The following is a 21,616-nucleotide window of genomic DNA, read 5'->3' as shown; positions in this document are numbered from 1 at the left end:
ATTTACCGTTTTCAGATTAATCAAGAAACAATAAAGAAATCACGATCGATGTCTACTGTGCCACATTGCACATTCCTTGTAATACAAAAATTATTAAGTACCTAATTAAAAAAACCTAATAAAAGTCTGAAGATACAAAATTACATACATCGTGTTTTTTTTTCTTCCGAGAGCTTCGAACAAGAAATACGTTAAGGAAGGCACTGTATGAATGACAATTTATAGGTTACAACCTACGAATAAATAAATTACAGGATTAGGATACAACCGATTTGTTAATAATAAGGTATTTTTTTATGCAATGACTCCACCTTATCCTCTGATTATATACATCATCGCCTTGAAAAGCGATGACACCTTGAATTAATTATTTAAAATATTAATTCTTCTTTTTCTTCACCTTATCCCACTAGGTGGGGTCGGCACAGGTAATTTTTCTCTTCCATTCTCTTCTATCAGCTGTCAGCTCAACACTCACTCTTCTCTCTCATATCGTCATTCACACACTCACACACTCCATAAATGTTTTCTTCGGTCGACCTCTTCCTCCTTTATATTATTAATTGAAATATTAAAATATTTCAAATAATTATTTAAAAATGTAGTTTTGTTGATTAACTTAATTTTTTTTTATTGTAGCCTAGTTTTAGGATTAAAAAGAAATGGATATCTTAGAGATATATTTTGAGCTTTAAATTAGTTACCATGGCTCCATCAACATTATGTTTCGGCACACGTCAGTTTCCTGATGTGTTTCTTGATCTGATTCGGTATAAGGAATTCCGCGTTCGAATGCCTGCACATTTTATTTAAATACAGAATATTATGCATAATGTTAAGTTTAGACAGGGCACTCCGATCATTTTGTAAAGTGATTTATAAAAAAATATGATTTGGAAATTGACATGTATAGCCGATCTGAATATGTTCAGCACTTCATGGTCTGTGCTAATTTACGAATAAAATGTACTTAAAAATAAATTTATATATGGTAAATTTCATTAAAATAAATTTGTTTAAAAATTATAACAGTCATAATAAAATTCCGCGTTTTGAATAACTAAAAACAATCCACATTAGGGCTTGAACAAAATTAAGACTATTACAGGTACATATGTGCTTTGTACATTAAAACAGAGTAATCGGCGTGTGACTGATAAATTTATCTATTTCATTAGTTACACGTGTAAGTGACGAACTCCCATTTAATGTGCAGTCATTGAACATTAACTACATATTTGTTTTATTTGGTCTCATACTTGCGAAGTCGTAAAATCAGTAGGCTATGCAAATGAAAATCATTTTTAACTTGACAAACTTTGCTACACAAGTTAAGTGCTTTTGTTGGATGTACAGTGAAACTTAGGTGCGTCGACGTCATACATGTTCTATTGTTCAGTGTTTGAATCTAAATACAACAATATTATAACGCCATACTATTGTGTATGTGTACTGACCAAAAAGCTTTTTGTACCAATTTGACCCATTTCCCATTTTCAATGCATCTTTTTTAAACATACTTCGAACGCCTCCTAGTTGCCACGCTTTATTTTTCACCTCTAAGATATAGTAAGGATGTGTAATAAAATAACATAGCATTGCTAGTTTAGTGCTTATTATTTTAAAAAAAAATTAAAAATGTCGTTTAGGTAAGTAAAACGATAGTTAAGAAGTACAATAGCAGTAATGCATTGATGATCACCTAAGCTGATAATTTATACTTTTTCGTAGCTTTTTTTCACTATTGTAAACAGACAAGCGTACGGTTTTTTTGAAAGTGAGTGCTCGTCGTCGCTTATGGACGTTCAAGTCAAGCCACTGTCAATAAATAGTTTAGCAATTCAAAAAAAGAAAACTATTACTGGTCGTCTGAATCTTACGATCATACAATAAAATGATGAATACGAAGTATTTTCTCAACGTTGCAAAGGGCCGTCAGTTATCGCAACGATGCGTGAGACGTAACAAGAAACAATGACCGAAACGTCAGCAGAGGTACATGCATTAATATGACTCAGGTAGAATAACGATTATGAATTTTAAATATATTCAAATAGATAGTTACCATTTTAAGGTCAGCATTCTGTGCTACCTGTGCACGATCCAAAGGTTCGTGTGGTGACGATCCTTGATTCCCCATAGTTAAAACTTTAATGACACTTGCTATTTAAATCACATCAAACTAAACTTGTATGTTTTTACGAGTTCACACCATATTGTTACGTTTTGGAACATTGTATAAAATATTGAATAAAACAACAGTTTAAAACTCTATTCAATACGAAACACGTTGTCACACATAAAAGTAAGTACGCTCTGTCCTCTTTTGATAAAACACTATCCGTAAAAGATAAAAATTTCGACGAAGTTGAAACTGAACAAACATGGCAAATCCTCCAACAAATACTTTACAACTGCGGAATATTACAACCTTGACAACTAATGCTATAAAAAAGCAATTGAATCTCGTTTTGAGTGAGAGGTCTCATCGTCACAGATCTTGTGATGATACCTAAATTTAATTAACGTCAGTCTAAGGCCGTACATTTAACGGATGCGAGTGCAAAATTAATGATCTCTCGATTTTAGAGAGACGCAACTATACTTCCTTCTGTTCAATTCATCTAAGATGCGGTAGTGACTGTATCACAAATCGTGTGAAATTCGTTAACAATAATTTAAAAACGGGGGTCAACTTTTCCCACAAACGATGAATAAACGCAGAGAGGCGCATTGAACCCGGCACCCGGTTCGAGGGGTGAGAGGGGCTACGTAGGTAGCTGGGAACGACTGCCGATGCCAGCTGAACGTTATTTTTTCCCACAGCATTGTTCTTTGGACCGTAGCGTGATGGTGGCACTTAAACACTTTTTTTTTTATTTTTGACACAGCACTGTCTTCAATTCAAAATATAGCACTTCATTTCAGCGAATTATGATTGCATAAATTGTGATGAAATTCGGGGGCCAGGCGCGCACGCCGCTCTTGGAGCAGTTCAGCGTAGTGCCGAGAACTGACTGACTGGGTCGCACACAGGCGGTGCGACGTGAATCGCACGAACGAAACCCTGCATCGAAGTCCCCGTCCCGTCTCGCCCCGTGCCCCGCACTCGACCGGTCCTTTGCATTGTCAACATTGACAACCGGTGAGATCATCAGACGAACAGTCAATCTTCGATTCTTACTGGAGGATTGGGCGTGATATTTAAAAATCAGCTGAAGCTGTTCGCTTCGTGAATGTTTATATAAAATACGCAATGGTCGAGGATGAAATATACGGACGAGGAAATGGAAGTTGATTTGTGGGAGCTATTTTTGAGAAAACATTTGAAGAGCATGGAATGGCACGTGCGACTGGGACGGACGCAGGTGCAAAAGGCACGTTACTTGATGAACATATGGCTCCCATGCCCCCATACCATACGCCGCTGTTATGAAGTAGAACGTGCTCCGTTCAAACAATTTATTTTTAGCGAAAATGAACATCTGCCTTCAACAGCACGAGGATAAAGGTAGGAGTTGCACATTACACTAATTAGTAGCTATGCTGTTTTCATATATTTAATTTCCTTAATATTGTCTGATACAAAAAAAATCGGTTGTTTCATGATATTTATATATTTTGTACCTTTTGGGTCACCGATAATTATCGTTCAGTTTAAAAGTATTCCGTTTCTGACTATCATCGTTTCGTTTATGAGTCATCGGTCACTACATACCAAACACGACTAGTCATTAAAAGCTCAGATTACATAATTAGGTATAATAAACCCTCCCAAGCCGAGAATGAGCAGCGATGAACATTGATGACGATAAAAAAATATCCATAGTGAGCGAGTGGCAATTCAAAAAACGAATGTTTTTCATTGTGTAAACAAATTAACGGAAATATTGGTTTAAATTTTGCTACCGGAAAACACAATATGCCTTTAGGCGACATATGTGCCTAGAAATTGGTTACAGTAATCTATTCAGTTATAATCAGTATAGGTTACTTCCATATCAAATGGAAGGAGGAGGATGGTGTCGAAATTGTTAGAATACGGCTTAATATTATTTATAAATATTTTATTTTAGGTTTTTTCTTTTAATATTTAAAAGATAACAGGAAAAAATATTTTTATGTTTACTAGTGACACTATCTATGTAGCCACAAGATGCGAGATATTTCAATGTATAAATTCATAAATAGACACCAATGTCATTTTCCGTTACGTCGACACATTTTTTCTTATTGATTTCCGTAAACAACCAATATTTTTGTAACAGATATGAAAACTGTAGCTAATTTATTTTCATGTTCTAAATCATTTTTGTATTCATCTATGTACATGCCTTTATTTTCGAGAAATCTCTATTTATGCATAAATTTATCTCACGAGGAAAAACAATGAAATACTACAAATTTTAAACTGAACTACAAAACTACGTAATAATATTCAGTAGTATTTAATAAATAATATAACACATATATTAAATTTATTAATAATTTTAAAAGTATTCTGATTCTAATAAGTTTTAGAAGAATTCATATTCTTCTAAAAGTTATTCATTTCTGTTTAACATTATTTACACGCAATGTCTTCATTATTGACGTAGACAGGTATATAATGTTACGAAACCATGACCCATCAGCTGTTAAGCGCTTATCGGAATTTATATAAATCAATCAATACGTGAAAATTTAAACAGCGCCGCCCACCACGCGACACATGAGGTTTTATTCCTTCTTCAAGCGAAGTATGAAAGAAATCTCCGGCTTAGCTGCGGTATTGCTGTTGCCCATGGACGCCAGTGACCAACCTCCAAGTAATCCATGTGCTGATCAGTTTCCGAAGGTAACAAAAACACCGTAAAATCGAAAGGTAAAACTGTTTATTATGCTTATGATAACTGCAGGCTGTAGGCTATGTTTGTAAAGTAATTTGGTACTACGAGAGAATATTATTTGATTTATATGATAATTTTATGTGATACCTAATAGTCTGTTCTTTTTTTATTTTTATTGCCCTTGTAGACAGACGAGCATACGGCCCACCTGATGATGGGTGGTTACCGTCGTCCATGGACTTCAGCAATGCCAGGGGCAGAGCCAAGCCGCTGCCTACCGCTTAATACTCTCCACAAGCCTCGTTTGAAGAAGGACATGTCATAGCGCTCGGGAAACACTGTGAAGGGGAGCTCATTTCATAGCCGGATGGTACGTGGCAAAAAGACCTCTGGAAACGCATTGTGGATGACCGCAGTGGCTCCAGGTAGTATGGATGAACTCTACTCCGGTGGCGGGCGGTGCGATGGTAAAAACGAGAAGATCATAAGTCAAAAGATGCACATAGAGAACCCCGGTCACCTCCAGCAGCTAATAGCACATTCTCTTCCATTCATAGTAGTAGTAGTAGTAGTATTGCCATACTAATTTCTAACCTTACCAGTCAATTCCAGGCCTACCATTTGGTCATAAATAACGATGCAGTTAAGATAAACAGTCATTATTAAGTAATAGGATAATTATTAACAGTAATCGTTCACGAAATTAATATTTTTAAGTCTACAATCACAGCTGGGAATCATTATCATTATTATTGAAACTATTTCAACGATATTATGCTTTATACTTCACTATTGTATTTTCAAGGACTATCAGATAATTCCCATTTGTTATTACGTGATAATTTACGCCGGGGTGGTGGTGTGTTTAGCACTTGCGCAGGCGCGTGTGGCTCTTACATCAGTCTACACATCTGTCCATATTTTACAGTCCATGTTTACGGAACAGCTTCGCGGCTCGGTGTCTGCTAAATTATCTGGCATTGTACTAAAATACATCGACCAGTATAAAATTTGATGTGGTAAGTCATAATATAATATTTTCTATCTATTATTCGTTCACCTATAGCTTACTTCTAGTAAATGTTTTGTATTTTTGCACTTCTATTGTATGCGGTGTTGGTTCGAACTATGTCTAATAAATATAATAATATGTACATTCATATAATTATAAAAAAAGAATGTTTTTTTGTTCGAGATCTATGATTTTAACATAGATGATTGAACTGAAATTCTGTACAATTAGTATTGGGACTTCTGGAAATGTTTTTGTGATAATGGGCATTGACGTAAATATGCATTAATTTAAGAAATTATTTATAAATTGTTTAAAAACTCACTGTAGTAATTTTTTAGTAATAAACTGAAAATTAATTATAAATATAGCCTTTCAAGAGTATGATGATATCAACAGTGGAATAAAGTAGAGCCTGAAAAAGTGGTGGTCTCCAAAATTCTTTACCTGTGCTATGACTGTCGTTCAACCTTCTATCAATATCACTCGTTCATATAATAAATAATGTATATTTTTATACGAACTAAGTATGATCTCTCTGAAAGCATCTTTGGATTGTTATAAACCGCATTGATAGAAAGTCGTAACAATATTCAATTCATGACTACCTTCATATTTTGATTTGAAATTAAAAAAAAGGGTTTTGAGGATAGAACATAGATCACACGACACATTTGAGTGCATAGAAGTAATAAGTAATAATTAATATTTAATAAGTAATAATAATTAGTATTATTACTCTAAGTTTGAGTGGTACACAGAACAGCTAAAGTACCTATCTATTTGAGTAAATGACGTAATTTGAGGACAAGCAAAGGTCAAAGATTAATTAAAAATACCGGTAAATAAAGAGTATTTATTATTAGCAATTGATTTATGTGTCTCAATTCAACTAATATAAATGTATTTGTTAAATATTTTTTATTATCGTAAAGAAAAATATTAGCAGAATTATGAACTTTTAGAAACGACATTGCATTTAATGTTTCGGAATTTAACGTATAAGTAGGTATCTTAATATTATAGAATTGCTCTAGTAATCAGAATCGCTTAGGTGTAAAACCTTGACTGATTCGGTCGAGGTTGTAATATTCCAATCGCTCGTTGCGTCAATAAATTCTCAGAGAACTTCCAAAAGTTTTTAGATCTGATAAATCACCGGGGGCAGTGACACAGTTCCGTTGTCAGCAACCGTAAATAAATGCCTCCATTATTATTGTCTGTCTGTAATAATTTCCCCAAAATAGTACCGTTAAGTTCATGACACTTTGAACACAATAGCTGTACTATACTTAATATAAGAAACACAGCATAAAATATATTTTAATTTACAACATCAAACCAAATTTGTAAACGATTGGTGCGAAAATCGATATTAAGTATACCTACCTACTGAAACAACCTATTTTTATGAAACTTTATTTTCCTAGCACGTTATGAATAGAAAATAGACGTTAATTGTAAGACAATAATTAATCATGATCGTCACGACAAAAAATTTAATAGGTAAAAATATATTTGCACACAAAGCAACGGTTAATCTTTATATGGCGTCGCTTTGATGTGCAATTTATTTTTTATAACGGAAATTGTTCCATCTCTGACCAAGGCTGTCGCGGGTTAACAGCTAGCATGCCAACTTAGACTGGCTTGGTCTACTTGAAGCGTAATATATTTTGTGTACGTAACATAACAAGCACGTTTGTAACACAGCGGATGTCATATGCCTGTGACTTGATTGCGAATGTGGTAGTCGCTAGAGACCTCAGTCGAAGCAGTTGACAGAAAACTCTTCGATAAGGAGGGTCTTCGTTACTGATATTATAAAAAATATATATAATATTTATGTGATAAATTCATGTGAACTCAGCTTGATGTTATAGACTCGGGAAAGGGGCCAATTGATATTTGCAAAGTTAATTCATCTATAGCGACTTAAAATTTATCGAAGAATAATTTTCATCAATCTATGCCCAAAAGTATTTGTGCAAAAACTCACGATTCCTAGTCGGGAAGAAATTGTTCAAGACGGCGCAATACGGGGACGAAGCAATGACAGCTTGGACGATGTTTAGTTGGAGAAGATTGTACAATCGAAGACTTGGTGAAGTGAGCGACGACTCTCATGTTGAATTGCCGGCAGATACAAGACAATTAGTTTATAACGTGTATATGTACTTTAGCAGAAAACCCGGAAGAAGTGCGAAAGTGGTCCTGTCAAAGACAGCTAGTGCTACAATGCTACCGCGTGATATTGTTGCTGAAATCGTAAGGGATAAATACCGCGAATGAACAGTAAGCTATAGAATGTACGCGTGTAACTAAAACAATTTAGATACGTAATTTATTTGTTTTGAATTGACTAGACTTAAATAAAAAATTAGAATTAGAACTTTTGAATTTAGTTTCGTCTCTTCGCATGTAGCCTATCATAGCCCTTTGTAGAAATGCTAGTAGAGTTTCACGAAATTTTTAACTTAGATTATCTGTAGCTTATTCTGGGCTACATTATTTATTTACTAATGTAAAGAAGGATTTAACGGTGAGACTTCTATTAATATACGAGAGCTCATATAATTTATTTTATTATACAAACATTAAATGAATCACGACAAGAGTTTATAACGTGACTAGAAAAGTATAATAACTTTGTTTTAATATTATAGTTTAAGTTTCGCAGGCATTATTTTAATTTTAAAGTGTTTTTAAACGTCACATTCCCATTGGAAAAAGAGCTTTTTAACATATTTGTTAATATGAAAATAATTACTTATATACTATAATAATAAATTACACATATTATTATATAAAGTTAACCAAATTAAAAATAAACAGAACTGTACAAATCTTGATTAAAATTAAAATACGTTGTTAATAATTTGGTTTTGAGTCATTCTAACGTACTGTTCTAATGTGTGATGCAGAGAGAATGTCTGAGAGGTATTTTTTGGTCGTCTTGGTCCATTTTAGAAATAGCGTAACTTGTTTATTCAAGCTGTCATTGGCCGGTTGAGTGAAACAAGATAATCAGATATGCCGTTTTGTTCCCCGACGCTACATAACAAAGAAGTATGAATTTAATAAAACTAGTGGTCCCGCAGTAGTCGAAATTCGACTATAATTAATTGAAATTATAAGTTTCAACATTATTATGGTCCTATTGTTACAGATTTCGCCAAGACTACACTATAGACAAATACTCGTAATATTAAAAATAAACAATACTAACCTATTCTCAATTTGACTACAGACTATAGGCAATAACAACAGTTTGACTATAAACAAAGAGTATATGTGTGTGTGTCAAATGGATGGTAGTGTAATGTTTTCTTTATTTATTTAATGTATCTTTTATGCATTATTTTAAAAAATATTAGCATTGTGCACTTCTTCTCTACGTTCTCTATAAGTATGGAAAATTTCATACACCATCCGCGCAATTTTCGTAAAAAGGGATACAAAGTTTTTTCTTCGCGTATTAATATATAGATTTTTGCAGTAAACGCACGCTGCTAGGTAATAAAAAAAAAAACAACCTCGATGGGTGAAAGTTGTAGCTCGTGACGAAATTCGCAAGGTAAACAATAGCTCATATATTTGTTACGTGTTTTCTTTTTTACTTTAAAACTTTTTGAAGCACCTAAGATAAAAACAATCCTGCCTAATTCTGTCGCAAAGTCATACGTTTGTTTTGAAGGGCGGGACAGCTGTTATGCAATATAATTTGAGACTTCGCCCTCATATGTCAAGGTGGGTAGCGGCCTTCGACTTGAGAATTCTATGGGCTCACTTGCAGCAAGCTGGACCTTCATCTCGTTCATCTATATAAGCAATAAAAAATTATAAATCCATTTTTGGATATGGCATATTTTTATTTATCTCAAATACTTTTTAAACATACTTTACGAATAATTTTGTAAATCGATCCAGTTTTTTTTTTCATTAATTGTAAGCAGTTTGCTCCAACAGTTATTTTCGTATGTAATTACATTTGTTCTGAAGCAACCAGCTCTCGGATACTGATAAACATTATCTTTGTATTCTCGACTAGACATAGAAACTATAACGGATAACCGTAAACTCCTCCATCGTTTTACAGTATTCTAATGTTCACTCATAACATTAGGAGCGGGATCGAACAGCCGTTATTTATGATAATGTACATTAATCACTTACCTACGTGATGTGTATATTTCAATGTGAACAAATATTTAACACAAACACTGAAACTTCCTAACTGTATATTTTATAATGACACTAATACGTAAAGTGACACAAGGACACGATGTCAATTAAATAGATAATATGCAGTTGGTTATATTCACTGTTACAGTTCGAACGACATTACGTATTCATATGCACATATGTGGAGTTGAAATTAATCAAAAATAAACACTGCACACGTGCCAAGTTCTCGGTCGGCAACATGTATTCACTACTAATTACACGGCTATACTAACTGTTTCAGGCGCCAACACGTGAACCACCTTCACTCTGATTCACACAGATCAAGACTGCCTGAGAGTTTCAACACCAAAGAAACGGCTGAAGGTCGCTTAGGTGATTCAACAAAAATAGGCAAATTTCCTAGTTCACCTGTATTAACATATATGTTTAGGGTGCCGCGTATACGACTTCAAAGATCGTTTCAGCGACTAATAAGACATTAATTCTGAAATCGTATTGAAGCAACAAAGCAACGTGTTACGTTTTTCCTTGATATGTATTTAGAGGAAAATAGGTTGCAATCATTAATACGACATTGAAACATTTGGTTCATAATATTCTTATATTGTACGTACTGCCTAATAATACGTACGTAATCATTACGAAGACAAAAAATGGAATATTTTACTGTCCCTATCTCAAGCGCTCAGCTTTTAGAAATTAACTAAAGTTTTTTAAATTCATTCTGCAGCAACATAAAAAAAAACTGAAGAGTTTCATTATATATAATTACCGGAATTACCAGAATAAATGAGATATTCACAGCCCGATAATTTATAAGTGTCTCACGTTAACAACGTGATGACATACTTTTTTGTTGTGTAAATATTACTAAATGAATTTAATTTACTTCTGGTAAAGAAGCAAGCAGTGATTGGCAAATAAAAGCTTCTTAATACTTGTACACGGGTAAATTATAATAATATTCCAGTAGTATTTCGATATTTGGAATCACAAGGGAAATGCAAAAGCATTCGATTCTTTGGGTCTTCCACTTAATAAGAAGTTAGGGATAATAATAAGTATTTAATATAATAAGTATTTGATAGCTAAATTACGTACGTATTTATTGGAATCAATTACTTCTTCGAGTTCTGGGAATTCCAAGTGAGACGTCATTTATGTTTGATTAAATTCGATTTACAGTCTGATTTTTAAATTCGAGTTATGTATAAATTTGTACTACGATATGTTGTTTCCCTGCGTAGGCGTTTACGCCTATCAACAACATATTGTTCGAGTTGCAAAATCTAAATAATTCGAGATATCGAGTATTATGGGGCTTAATGGAAGGGAACCGAAGGAAACGTTTTTTCCTGACTTACTGAGGATTTCGACTTATAAATCCCACGATAACAGTTATTTTGAAACTTTCACAGATTCACAGGACTTCATTTACAAACTACATGCGACATACGATTATCCATTGAAAACTTAATGCATATTAAAGAACTGCGATATCACTATGATGTAGGCACCGACATTTTATCCCATTGACACTGGATACTACTATAAAAATCCGTTACTGAAACGAAATTTATCTTGATTCGAATTCCGAATCATATTACAGACAATAATTTAGTTTCCTTGTAAGTTTAAAATACTAATTCTATTGCTTGATAAAAGCGATAAGATGTTTTGTATATCCTACTCCTTGAGTCGCATTCCTCATGTCTGAGGGTCGTGACCATCTCCACCCGTTATGCTTCTCTGAATAATGTTTGGCCATCTTCCTCTGTTCTCGGCGGTGTGTATGGCATCGTAGACTGTGGTACTGCGGTATCCAAAGTGGTGAAGGTTTGGTCGGACCAGCGCATTGGATAGCGGCCACGAGTTCTTTTGCCTGCAATCTTGCCAGTTACCATTAACTTTTCAAGATTTTCACCGCTCTTACTGGCAATATGGCCGAAGATTTCAAATATTTTCTTGACGCAGACGGTAAAGAGCCTGGATTTGATATTGAGCTGTTTTAATATGGATAACTTACCCTGATATGCTGTCCATGGAATTCGTAGCAACTTCCTCCAGCACTACATTTCGAAGGCATTACTGCGGTGGCGATCAGCTGATCTCAGAGCCCACGTCTCAGCACCATAGAAAAGAATGAAGAACACTAGAGTTCGGACAAGTGTCATTTTGGTTTTAAGATATATTTTCTTATTTATTCATGTTCTATGGAGCTGAGACGTGTCTCATGACATGTCGTCACCCTCAGCCTCACAAGACCCGCTGCCACAGATATTAACGCCCAGATAGATAAAGTCATCCACTTTTTGTAGGTTGTGCGTGCCAGTTAACGCCATTAGTTCCCTCGATCTATCACCATTATCTTGGTCCCGGACTTGTTTATGGTGAGGTCTAAGCGGTTGCTTACTCTTTCTATTTTCTCCAAGATTATAGCCATTTTGGACTCACTAGCGGCTACTAGAGTTGTGTCATCGGCGTGCCAAAGTTTGGTGTATTTGACTCCACTGATGCATACACCTCCGATCCAGTCGTCCAGTTTGTGGCATGATATATTCACCGTAGGCATTGAAGAGAATGAGCGAGAGAATACAGCCCTGGCGTACCCCCTTTCTGAATCTATTCTGACTCTCTGCTCTACTCCCAGAGTCCGGTGTATTCGTGTTGAGCGATGCACCGGTGTTCGGATCCCAAAAGGGTACCAATTTTTTAAATGTAATACGTACTTAACAAATATTCACGATTGACTTCCACGGTGAAGGAATAACATCGTGTATAAAAATCAAACCCACAAAATTATAATTTGCGTAATTACTCGTAGTAGGACCTCTTGTGAGTCCGCACGGGTAGGTACCACCACCCTGCCCGTTTCTGTCGTGAAGCAGTAATGTGTTTCAGTTTGAAGGATGGGGCAGCCGTTGTAACTATACGGAGACCTTAGAACTCATATCTCAGGGTGGGTGGCGGCATTTATGTTGTAGGTGTCTATAGGCTCTGGTAACCACTTAACACCAGGTGAGCTGTGAGCTCGTCCATCCATCTATGCAATAAAAAAAGACCTTGAAGCTTGGAATTAGATGTTTTGGGACACCTATCTCGGCCAATAACTTCCACAGAGATCTCTAATGCACACAGTCGAAAGCCTTTGTGTAGTCCACATAATATTATAATAACTCGATGTTTATGTTGCATGTGTAGGTACTAGGACGCGATAAGTGGCCGAAATTCTAATCGTTTCAAGGTACTATAACTGTAATTTATTGAAAAAGTACGAAGGGACGTGAGTTGCTGCTGAGTTGCTTTTCGCCGCAAATAATAGTATGATTTTGTCTTTTACAATTAGTTACAATTGTTGTATCACGCTGCACACGACCTTTTTTTGTTAAGTTTTTTTTATTTTTTATTTCTTAGATGTGTGGACGAGCTCACAGCCCACCTGGTGCTAAGTGGTTACTGGAGCCCATAGACATCTACAACGTAAATGCGCCACACACCTTGAGATATAAGTTCTAAGATCTCAGTAGTCACAACGGCTGCCCCACCCTTCAAACCGAAACGCATTACTGCTTCACGGCAGAAATAGGCGGGGCGGTGGTACCTACCCGTGCGGACTCACAAGAGGTCCTACCACCAGTAATTACGCAAATTATAATTTTGCGGGTTTGATTTTTATTACACGATGTTATTCCTTCACCGTGGAAGGTTAAGTCAGTGAATTATTTCATGAACCTACGATTTGATTGATAGATATACATATATGGCAAATAGCTGCTGCTGCAGAGCAATCTACCAGCTTCATTGCTACTTTAATGTCAATATTTACCTAGTCAGGTCATACATTCTGTCACGTGTTTAATGTAAAATAATTGAAACAAGTTTATTCATTATGTAACCATTCATATACGAAAATGAACTTAACAAAACATAGATTCTTATGACACTAAAGTTTATTCAAAATGACCTCCGTGATTTTGAATACAGGCCTTCAATCTGCGCGGCCAGTCGTCTATCGCAGCACGAACGAGGTCCATGTCAATATCGGCGGCTGCCTTAATCAAGGATGTCTTGAGTGACTCCAAATTGGGATGAGGCTTTGAGCACGCCTTTTCCTCCAAGTGTTGCCATATCTTATATCTAACTCTAACGGATTCAAATCTGGACTGGAGGGCCAGTCTTCGTGCCGGATGAAGACGATTTCACGCGCCGCCAGCCAGTCTTGTGTGCTCTTCGCTCTATGAGCTGGCGCCGAATCTTGTTGGAATACCCAGTGCCTGTTATTGAACATGGTATGAGAAACAGGTTCCACAAGGTTCGTCAGGACTGTATTTTGATACACAACTGCATTCGTTTTTACACCTTTCTCACAAAAATGTACCTCTGTTAAGCCCCAATAAGAAACTCCCAACCATACCATGAGCGAGGATGGAAAATGACCTCGTTGGACACGCGGAATACGGTTGCTCGCTACATACAATACACTACTGTGTGCGTACACCTTATCATTTTGTTTGTTGTAGCTCTCTTCTACGGTAAAAATTTTTTCATCCGAAAAAAGAATTTCCCGATATTTTTTTCCCGCGTACCGCTTCAACAAAGAGCGGCATCTCTTCAGTCTCAGGTCCATTAGACGAGCATTCAAACGATGTCCTGTTTTTCTTCGATATGCCCGAAGCCCTAAGTCTTCATTTAACACCCTTTTCACCGTGGTTCTGCTTAACCCCATCTGAAGGGCCAACAGTTTCTGCTTACGTTTGGGATTTCTTTGAATTCGCGCCTTTACAGCTTTTATCACTGCTGGAGTCCTAACAGACCGAGGGCGACCACTTCTTGACCTGTCATCTACACTAGAGTCTTCATTGTATCGTTTGATGGTACGATAAACGAATCTTTTGGTTATATTCAAATTCTTCAGTATGTTAAAAATTTGAATTGGCGCGTAACCGCAACGATGCAACGCAATAGCTGCAACACGGTCTTCTTTAAGCGTCCACTCCATATTTAAAAATGAGTAAAATTCTAAAAGTATACATTTTTATTTTCATGAACAATTCGACATTCGAATTCAATAAACTTTTTTGTGGCCAGCATTTTAAAAGAAAAGTTTTTACTGTGTGACAATACTTATGACCTGACTAGGTATTTATTGTATAGATTAGTGACAAGAGAACCTGTTTTTAAACGATTGCAGGAGCCCATGAATTTCATGCTTTTCAGTGTATGGAACTATCTTGAGACATGATAGCATAACAACAACCCCATCCTTCAAATCGGAACGCATTACTATCGCAAGCAAACTTGAAATGTAGAAAGATATCACCTTTGCTTAATTCGAAATTTTAAAAGTATGTGGAACTTTAAAGGCGTCGTGAACGTAATGCCAAGCGTGAATCAGCTTCAGTTTTAGTCGTGCAGCCTTCACGCTAGCGTGGGTAGACGGAGGAAACAAATAACTATCGTCTTTTTTTTTGTTACTAAAAGGCTGTCTATAATATGGAAATCATTTAGAGATCAATGAAAACATAACAAAGGAGATCAATTTTATTTACTTTACCTATGTATGGAGCGAAACATGACCCCCAATCTTATTCTATGTACCATATGACGGACAAAAGTCGAGGCAATTCCTACCCAAAAAAAAATTTTTGAAGACAAGCACTACAGCAGTCTGGAGCGAATGGACTATTTTAACATTCAGAATGCAAACATTTATGAGTGTTGAGGTGTTAGCGAGCTTGTATGTGCAATATTATATAACCCAAATATAATATGAATGATAAATAAAGTAACTTTATAGTTACTTTTCAGACAGTTTTTATTCAAACATAAGTAATCCCTTATCTTATCTAATATTTTTATTAACACAGCAACCTTCATTGTGACTGATATTTAAGAAAAATAGGTTTTAATAAATGTAGTCAATTAATAAAAAATGTTTAAATCTGTTCTTAAATAAGGAAGTTAAAAGCGTTTTAGTTTTAGACTAGACAGAGAATAAATACACTATACACTACTGAATAACAATTACAATGTTCATTTGCCACTGAACTATACCAAGATGTACTTAGCAGTAGGCAGCAGCTTGGCTCTGCCCCTGGCATTGCTGAAGTCCATGGGTGATGGTAACCACTTACCATCAGGTGGGCCGTATGCTCGTTTGCCTACAAGGGAAATAAAAAAAATAAAAAAAACATGCCTTATATGAACAGGACTTATGTACCTGCAGCCTCGTGAGCTGGCTCAAATTATTTTGCAAAATTACACTTTTTGTTTAATTACATTCACCATAAGAACTAAAAAAACATGGTATTTTCACCTACACTTTTGCACTAAAATATTTTACCCAATAATAAAATTCAAATGATAGAGTTCAGACACAGATGTATCAGATTTCTCTTGAATAGCTATTCGACTAGGTTCATTTAATCAAAACATATGTGTCACATGTTCTATTTATGTTAAATATATTGTTGAAAACATGTTTTGTGTTTGATTAATTTCTCAAAGTAAACAATGTAATCCCAACACATTCTGAATTATATTTACTGCTTGGCCCATGAACTTATTTGCTGATCTATGCAGATGAAAAGATTCAATGCTGCATTTTGTAGGGTGAAATAATCCATTAAATCTACCTGTTATTTGCACATGTAGATAAAATTTTGTTGGCAATGACATAATTTATTTGAATTTCAAATCTCAAGAAAAATATACAGAAGTATTATGTTTTGATAAATATACAAAAGGGGAATTATATATTTTTAACTCTCAGTAAATTTATATTTGTAGTTTGATTTAAAATTTTTGGTACTTGTTAGATTTCTCTATTGATAAAATCTACTGATTAAAAGCAAAATCATAATGTTGACACGAAAAAGTAGCAATAGTAAAATTGAATTAAAAAAGGTTACTAAGAATGGATTGATAATAGTTTAAAATAAATTAAAAGTTAGAGACAGAGAGAGAGAGAGAGAGAGAAAAGTTAGTTACCATTTTTTTAGCATAAAAATTAACCCTTTGCACTCAAAAGGTGACAATTACCACTTTTGTGGTGTGACAGTCACAATCTTGAATGCAAAGGTTTAACATTATTTTATGACTTCAATAATTTGAATAATTATTTGACTATCATACTTTCTTATTGGTGTTCATGGAAATATTAACATGTGTGTAATTCGAGTTTGTTACTGAAAGTCATTATGGTGACATCACTTTAATGAATTAATGACACTGATATTATAAATCTGAAAAGTTTGTTTGATACATTTTCATATCTACATAATCAACCGATCTCTATAGAGATTATCAGGTGTGTGTTGTTGCATATTGAATACCATTAATCCAGAAGAAAAATATTATTTCGGAGGCTTTTTTTTAACACAAATGAAACCGCTGTTAAGAGCTAATATTTTTATTTATTAAGTATACCTATACCATGACAGCAGAAAAAACATAAATCAGCACTACCGCCTGTCTTCCTTTTCATATATCCGATCTATCATTTTATTTATTTTTTATAGTTTCAAATTTTTATAACCCCATTTTAATAACATTAAGTGCGAAGATATCTCAATAGATAAATATTTACAGTGATATGTATGTGCAGTGATAAGTTTTGTTACTTACCTAACATATAATGTAATGTAGTTTTAGTCACTTAAATATTATATAAGATCCCGTACAGATCTACTGTTTTGTAATTTTTAATTAGTATTTTTAATTTTGGCTCTATTAAGGAAAAGTAAATACAGTTTTTTTTCAGTTATTTTTTAATCCGAACATTTTATGACCACAATACTGATATTTTATCCCGTTTGCACTTTCGATACTTTGATATTCATGACCATACTGACAGTATTTAAAACTATGTATATAACTCGTATTTACAATGTTCACTGAAACAGACATCTAAATCTTGAAAACTGTAAAGCGACCACCCACTCATGGCAAGAATATTAATTCAAGACTCAAGTCTAAGTCTGCACTCTGCACTGGTTTAATTTTACAATTTTTGCCGCAACAGTTAGACAACAGGACAGTATTATTGATTTCTTAGATGAGTGAAAGAAACAAACTGAATCTCTGAAAGGTGAATGTGAACGTATGCTAAAGATCTGAACTTATTAGAAGCAGTTCCTCTTGTCTTGTTTTTCTCTCTGACAATCTGAGCGAGTTGAAACCATAGACCTAGGTTTCCTACTTCAGTGGTTGAAACTAAAGCATAGACAAGGCTATTATTAATTTCAGAAGAGCTGCAGCTATAAAATTAAATTATAAAGCTGAAGAGTTTGTTTGTTTAATATATAGATTTCAAATATACCAATTTTGTCATAATCGTTGTTTATTCTACTAATTTGAAAATATTATTCGGCGAGCGAAGGCGTAGCTAGGAGGTGGGATTTGCAAATAGCTGCCCGAGCGCCTCCGGAGGAGACCTAGCAACTCAAGAGCAACTGCTTTGCGGTAGTAGACCTCGATGAACGATTTCTACGGGATTATATCACTGAAGTAGGAAACCTATGGAAATGAAACGTCAACAAAAAATTCGTGCCACTGTGACGTCATCTGGCCACAAAACATGGCGGTTTTAGTGCTGCCCAGAAGTTTTTAATGTTAGTAGGTTTTATCGATAAACGTTCTTGGCTTATTTTATTTTAAATATTGTTGAGTATGAATGTATTTGTAGAATTTATACTTTAATAGGAAGTAAGTATATTGTTATGTGCAAAGATGATGTGATTTAGGTATTATGTGAAATCTAAGACGAGTTCGTGCTTCAAATTTTCCAAGTAAACGATATGACGATTTTTAAAATTTGCTACACTGATTTTATAAAGTTATCGTTTGCCGCAAAACATAAAGATATGGCATAGTACAGTGCCATCAGCCCATTTCTAGCATGCTGAATGTTATCGTATTTTGAGTACGTGTTTTTCTTAGACTATTACAATCTATTTTAATTGTTTTGCTGACTCTAAAGTCCGTAACACACTACCGCAGCGCACCTCAAGGAAGGTGCACCGCACTACCGCACCGCACGCAAATTACAAACTTATCAAGGGACCGTCTGATAAAAAAAAAACACCTACAGAACATTTATTCGTTAATGAAATTACAAACGTCATTCCTTGTGACTTCCTCTCTAAAATCACTTAATTAATAAATATTTAACGAATTTACAATAGTGTTTTACTCACTGCGGAATAAAACTATTTTATTTAAATAGTTCCGAAGAGATTTTGTCGGTAGGCTTTTTCCCGAAATATCTAAACAGAATATATTTAGAAAAACAGTCTAAATATGTTTTGATGACATATTTTAAAGAGGTATTTATGATTAGTGTCATGATGAATAGATTCCGACCGAAAAATGGTGTCCGATATTTCGGATTCAAATATATTAAGTGTATAATCTATGTTTCGGATGAGGGCTCCATAATGAATTTAAATATATATAGTTAATAGTTTTGGGGCATCGACTTTCTTGAGATCCTATAAAATATGTTTTAATTATTATTTTTGTATGTTTTAAGCATAATAAAATTAGAAATTTTATATAAGCAATCATATTAAATCGATATCAAAGTCAATAAATAATGTACAACCCAAAACAGACGGCCGAACTAACGTGACAATGACATTTTGCGCGCTAAACATGGCGGATTTTCGGCCTCATTAGACGGAGACGGAGACATTTACGTATATTCATGTTTCATTTTATGTACGCACTGATATACTGTTATATTGTTTTCTTGCGAGTTAAAGTGCTGAATAAGAACGAGATAGATATATGTTTGTGTGTGCCTTCAAAATGGGTGCTATTTATTTAAGCAATTGTACGTATAGAACGATATGTCGTGTCCCTACTATATAGGTCTATGGATTATATCGGATCATTAGTGCGTTTGTCAATGTTTGCTGACAAGACTCCTACTGTGTTTTTAAAGTTTTTCTTGAAACATGAAAATCACTGGTGTGATGCTAAAAGTATATAGTATGCGTACTTTTAAGTAAGTACTTTTAAGAAGTCGTCGTGGCCTAAAAGATAAGACGTCCGGTGCATTCGTGTGTAGCGATGCACCGGTGTTCGAATCCCGCAGACGGGTACCAATTTTTCTAATGAAATACGTACTCAACAAATGTTCACGATTGACTTCCACGGTGAAGGAATCTTCTTCTCAGTCGGACACTCTTGTCAGAGTCGTCGTGGTTGCGTTGACGCTGTATGTGCAGTAGGACCTGTTCGGTCGCCCATGCTCCCGACAACCGCCCTCCAGGCAATGCGCTTCCAGGTCTGGCGGTTCGAAGCGTAACGAGTACATTCGTGAAGGTGGTGGAAGGTGAAGGAATAACATCGTGTAATAAAAATCAAACCCGCAAAATTATAATTTGCGTAATCACTGGTGGTAGGAGCTCTTGGGAGTCCACACGGGTAGGTACCACCACCCTGCCTATTTCCGCCGTGAAGCAGTAATGCGTTTCGGTTCGAAGGGTGGGGTAGCCGTTGTAACTATACTGAAACCTTAGAACTTATATCTTTAAGTAGGTGGCGCATTTACGTTGTAGATGTCTATGGGCTCCAGTAACCACATAAAACCAGGTGGGCTGTGAACTCCTCCTCCCATCTAAGCAATAAAAAATGTTTATATTGGATGTCCTTAAAAATAAAGCTCGACAAGTCGACACAGGTAGACTATTAGTGATACTACAAATTAAGTGAAAAATGCCGATTTAAAAATCAAACAATCATTAATCACAAGAGGATAAAAGCTATTTATATATAATAACTATTCAGGTCATAAGTATTGTCACACAGTAAAAACTTTTCTTTTAGAATGCTGGCCACAAAAAAGTTTATTGAATTCGAATTCCGAATTGTTCATGAAAATAAAAATGTATACTTTTAGAATTTTACCCCTTTTTTAAATATGGAGTGGTCGCTTAAAGAAGACCATGTTGCAGTTATTGCGTTGCATCGTTGCGGTTACGCGCCAATTCAAATTTGTAACATACTGAAAAATTTGAATATAACCAAAAGATTCGTTTATCGTACCATCAAACGATACAATGAAGACTCTAGTGTAGATGACAGGTCAAGAAGTGGTCACCCTCGGTCTGTTAGGACTCCAGCAGTGATAAAAGCTGTGAAGGCGTGAATTCAAAGAAATCCCAAACGTAAGCAGAAACTGTTGGCCCTTCAGATGGGGTTAAGCAGAACCACGGTGAAAAGGGTGTTAAATGAAGACTTAGGGCTTCGGGCATATCGAAGAAAAACAGGACATCGTTTGAATGCTCGTCTAATGGACCTGAGACTGAAGAGATGCCGCGCTTTGTTGAAGCGGTACGCGAGAAAAAAATATCGGGAAATTCTTTTTTCGGATGAAAAAATTTTTACCGTAGAAGAGAGCTACAACAAACAAAATGATAAGGTGTACGCACACAGCAGTGAAGAAGCGAGCAACCGTATTCCTCGTGTCCAACGAGGTCATTTTCCATCCTTGCTCATGGTATGGTTGGGAGTTTCTTATTGGGGCTTAACAGAGGTAATTTTTTTGTGGACGAGCTCACAGCCCACCTGGTGTTAAGTG

General features: G+C 35.3%; 1 protein-coding gene and 1 long non-coding RNA gene across 5 annotated transcripts in view; one reads left to right on the top strand and one right to left on the bottom strand.

The window, feature by feature from the left end:
* Nucleotides 1–18,162, bottom strand: part of numb (NUMB endocytic adaptor protein) — a 30,782-nt gene extending 12,620 nt beyond the window's left edge. The window contains exon 1 of one of the 3 annotated variants that reach the window (XM_089731910.1): nucleotides 17,656–18,162. Coding sequence is in view for 1 of the 3 variants with exons in the window: in XM_089731909.1 (XP_089588035.1) it covers nucleotides 2,066–2,140 (75 nt within the window). In the remaining 2 variants the exon portion in view is untranslated. Of the gene's footprint in view, nucleotides 1–2,065; nucleotides 3,079–10,017; nucleotides 10,336–17,655 lie in introns of those variants that run through there. The other 2 variants (XM_089731911.1, XM_089731909.1) reach the window with 2 other exon arrangements.
* LOC149501785 (uncharacterized) lies at nucleotides 3,272–8,719 on the top strand. Of its 2 annotated transcripts, XR_016323996.1 has the most exons (4): nucleotides 3,272–3,511; nucleotides 4,692–4,837; nucleotides 5,758–5,848; nucleotides 7,850–8,719. It is a non-coding gene; the product is annotated as an uncharacterized LOC149501785 (long non-coding RNA). The 2 variants fall into 2 exon arrangements; XR_016323995.1 differs by having other exon boundaries at nucleotides 5,758–8,719.
* Nucleotides 18,163–21,616: the final 3,454 nt, after the last annotated feature.

The sequence above is a fragment of the Bombyx mandarina genome, chromosome 12 (genome assembly GCF_030267445.1).
Source record: "Bombyx mandarina strain Sakado chromosome 12, ASM3026744v2".
Lineage (NCBI taxonomy): Eukaryota > Metazoa > Arthropoda > Insecta > Lepidoptera > Bombycidae > Bombyx > Bombyx mandarina.
The sequence above is the reverse complement of the archived record's forward strand: the minus strand, read 5'-3'. Positions and strand labels throughout refer to the sequence as shown.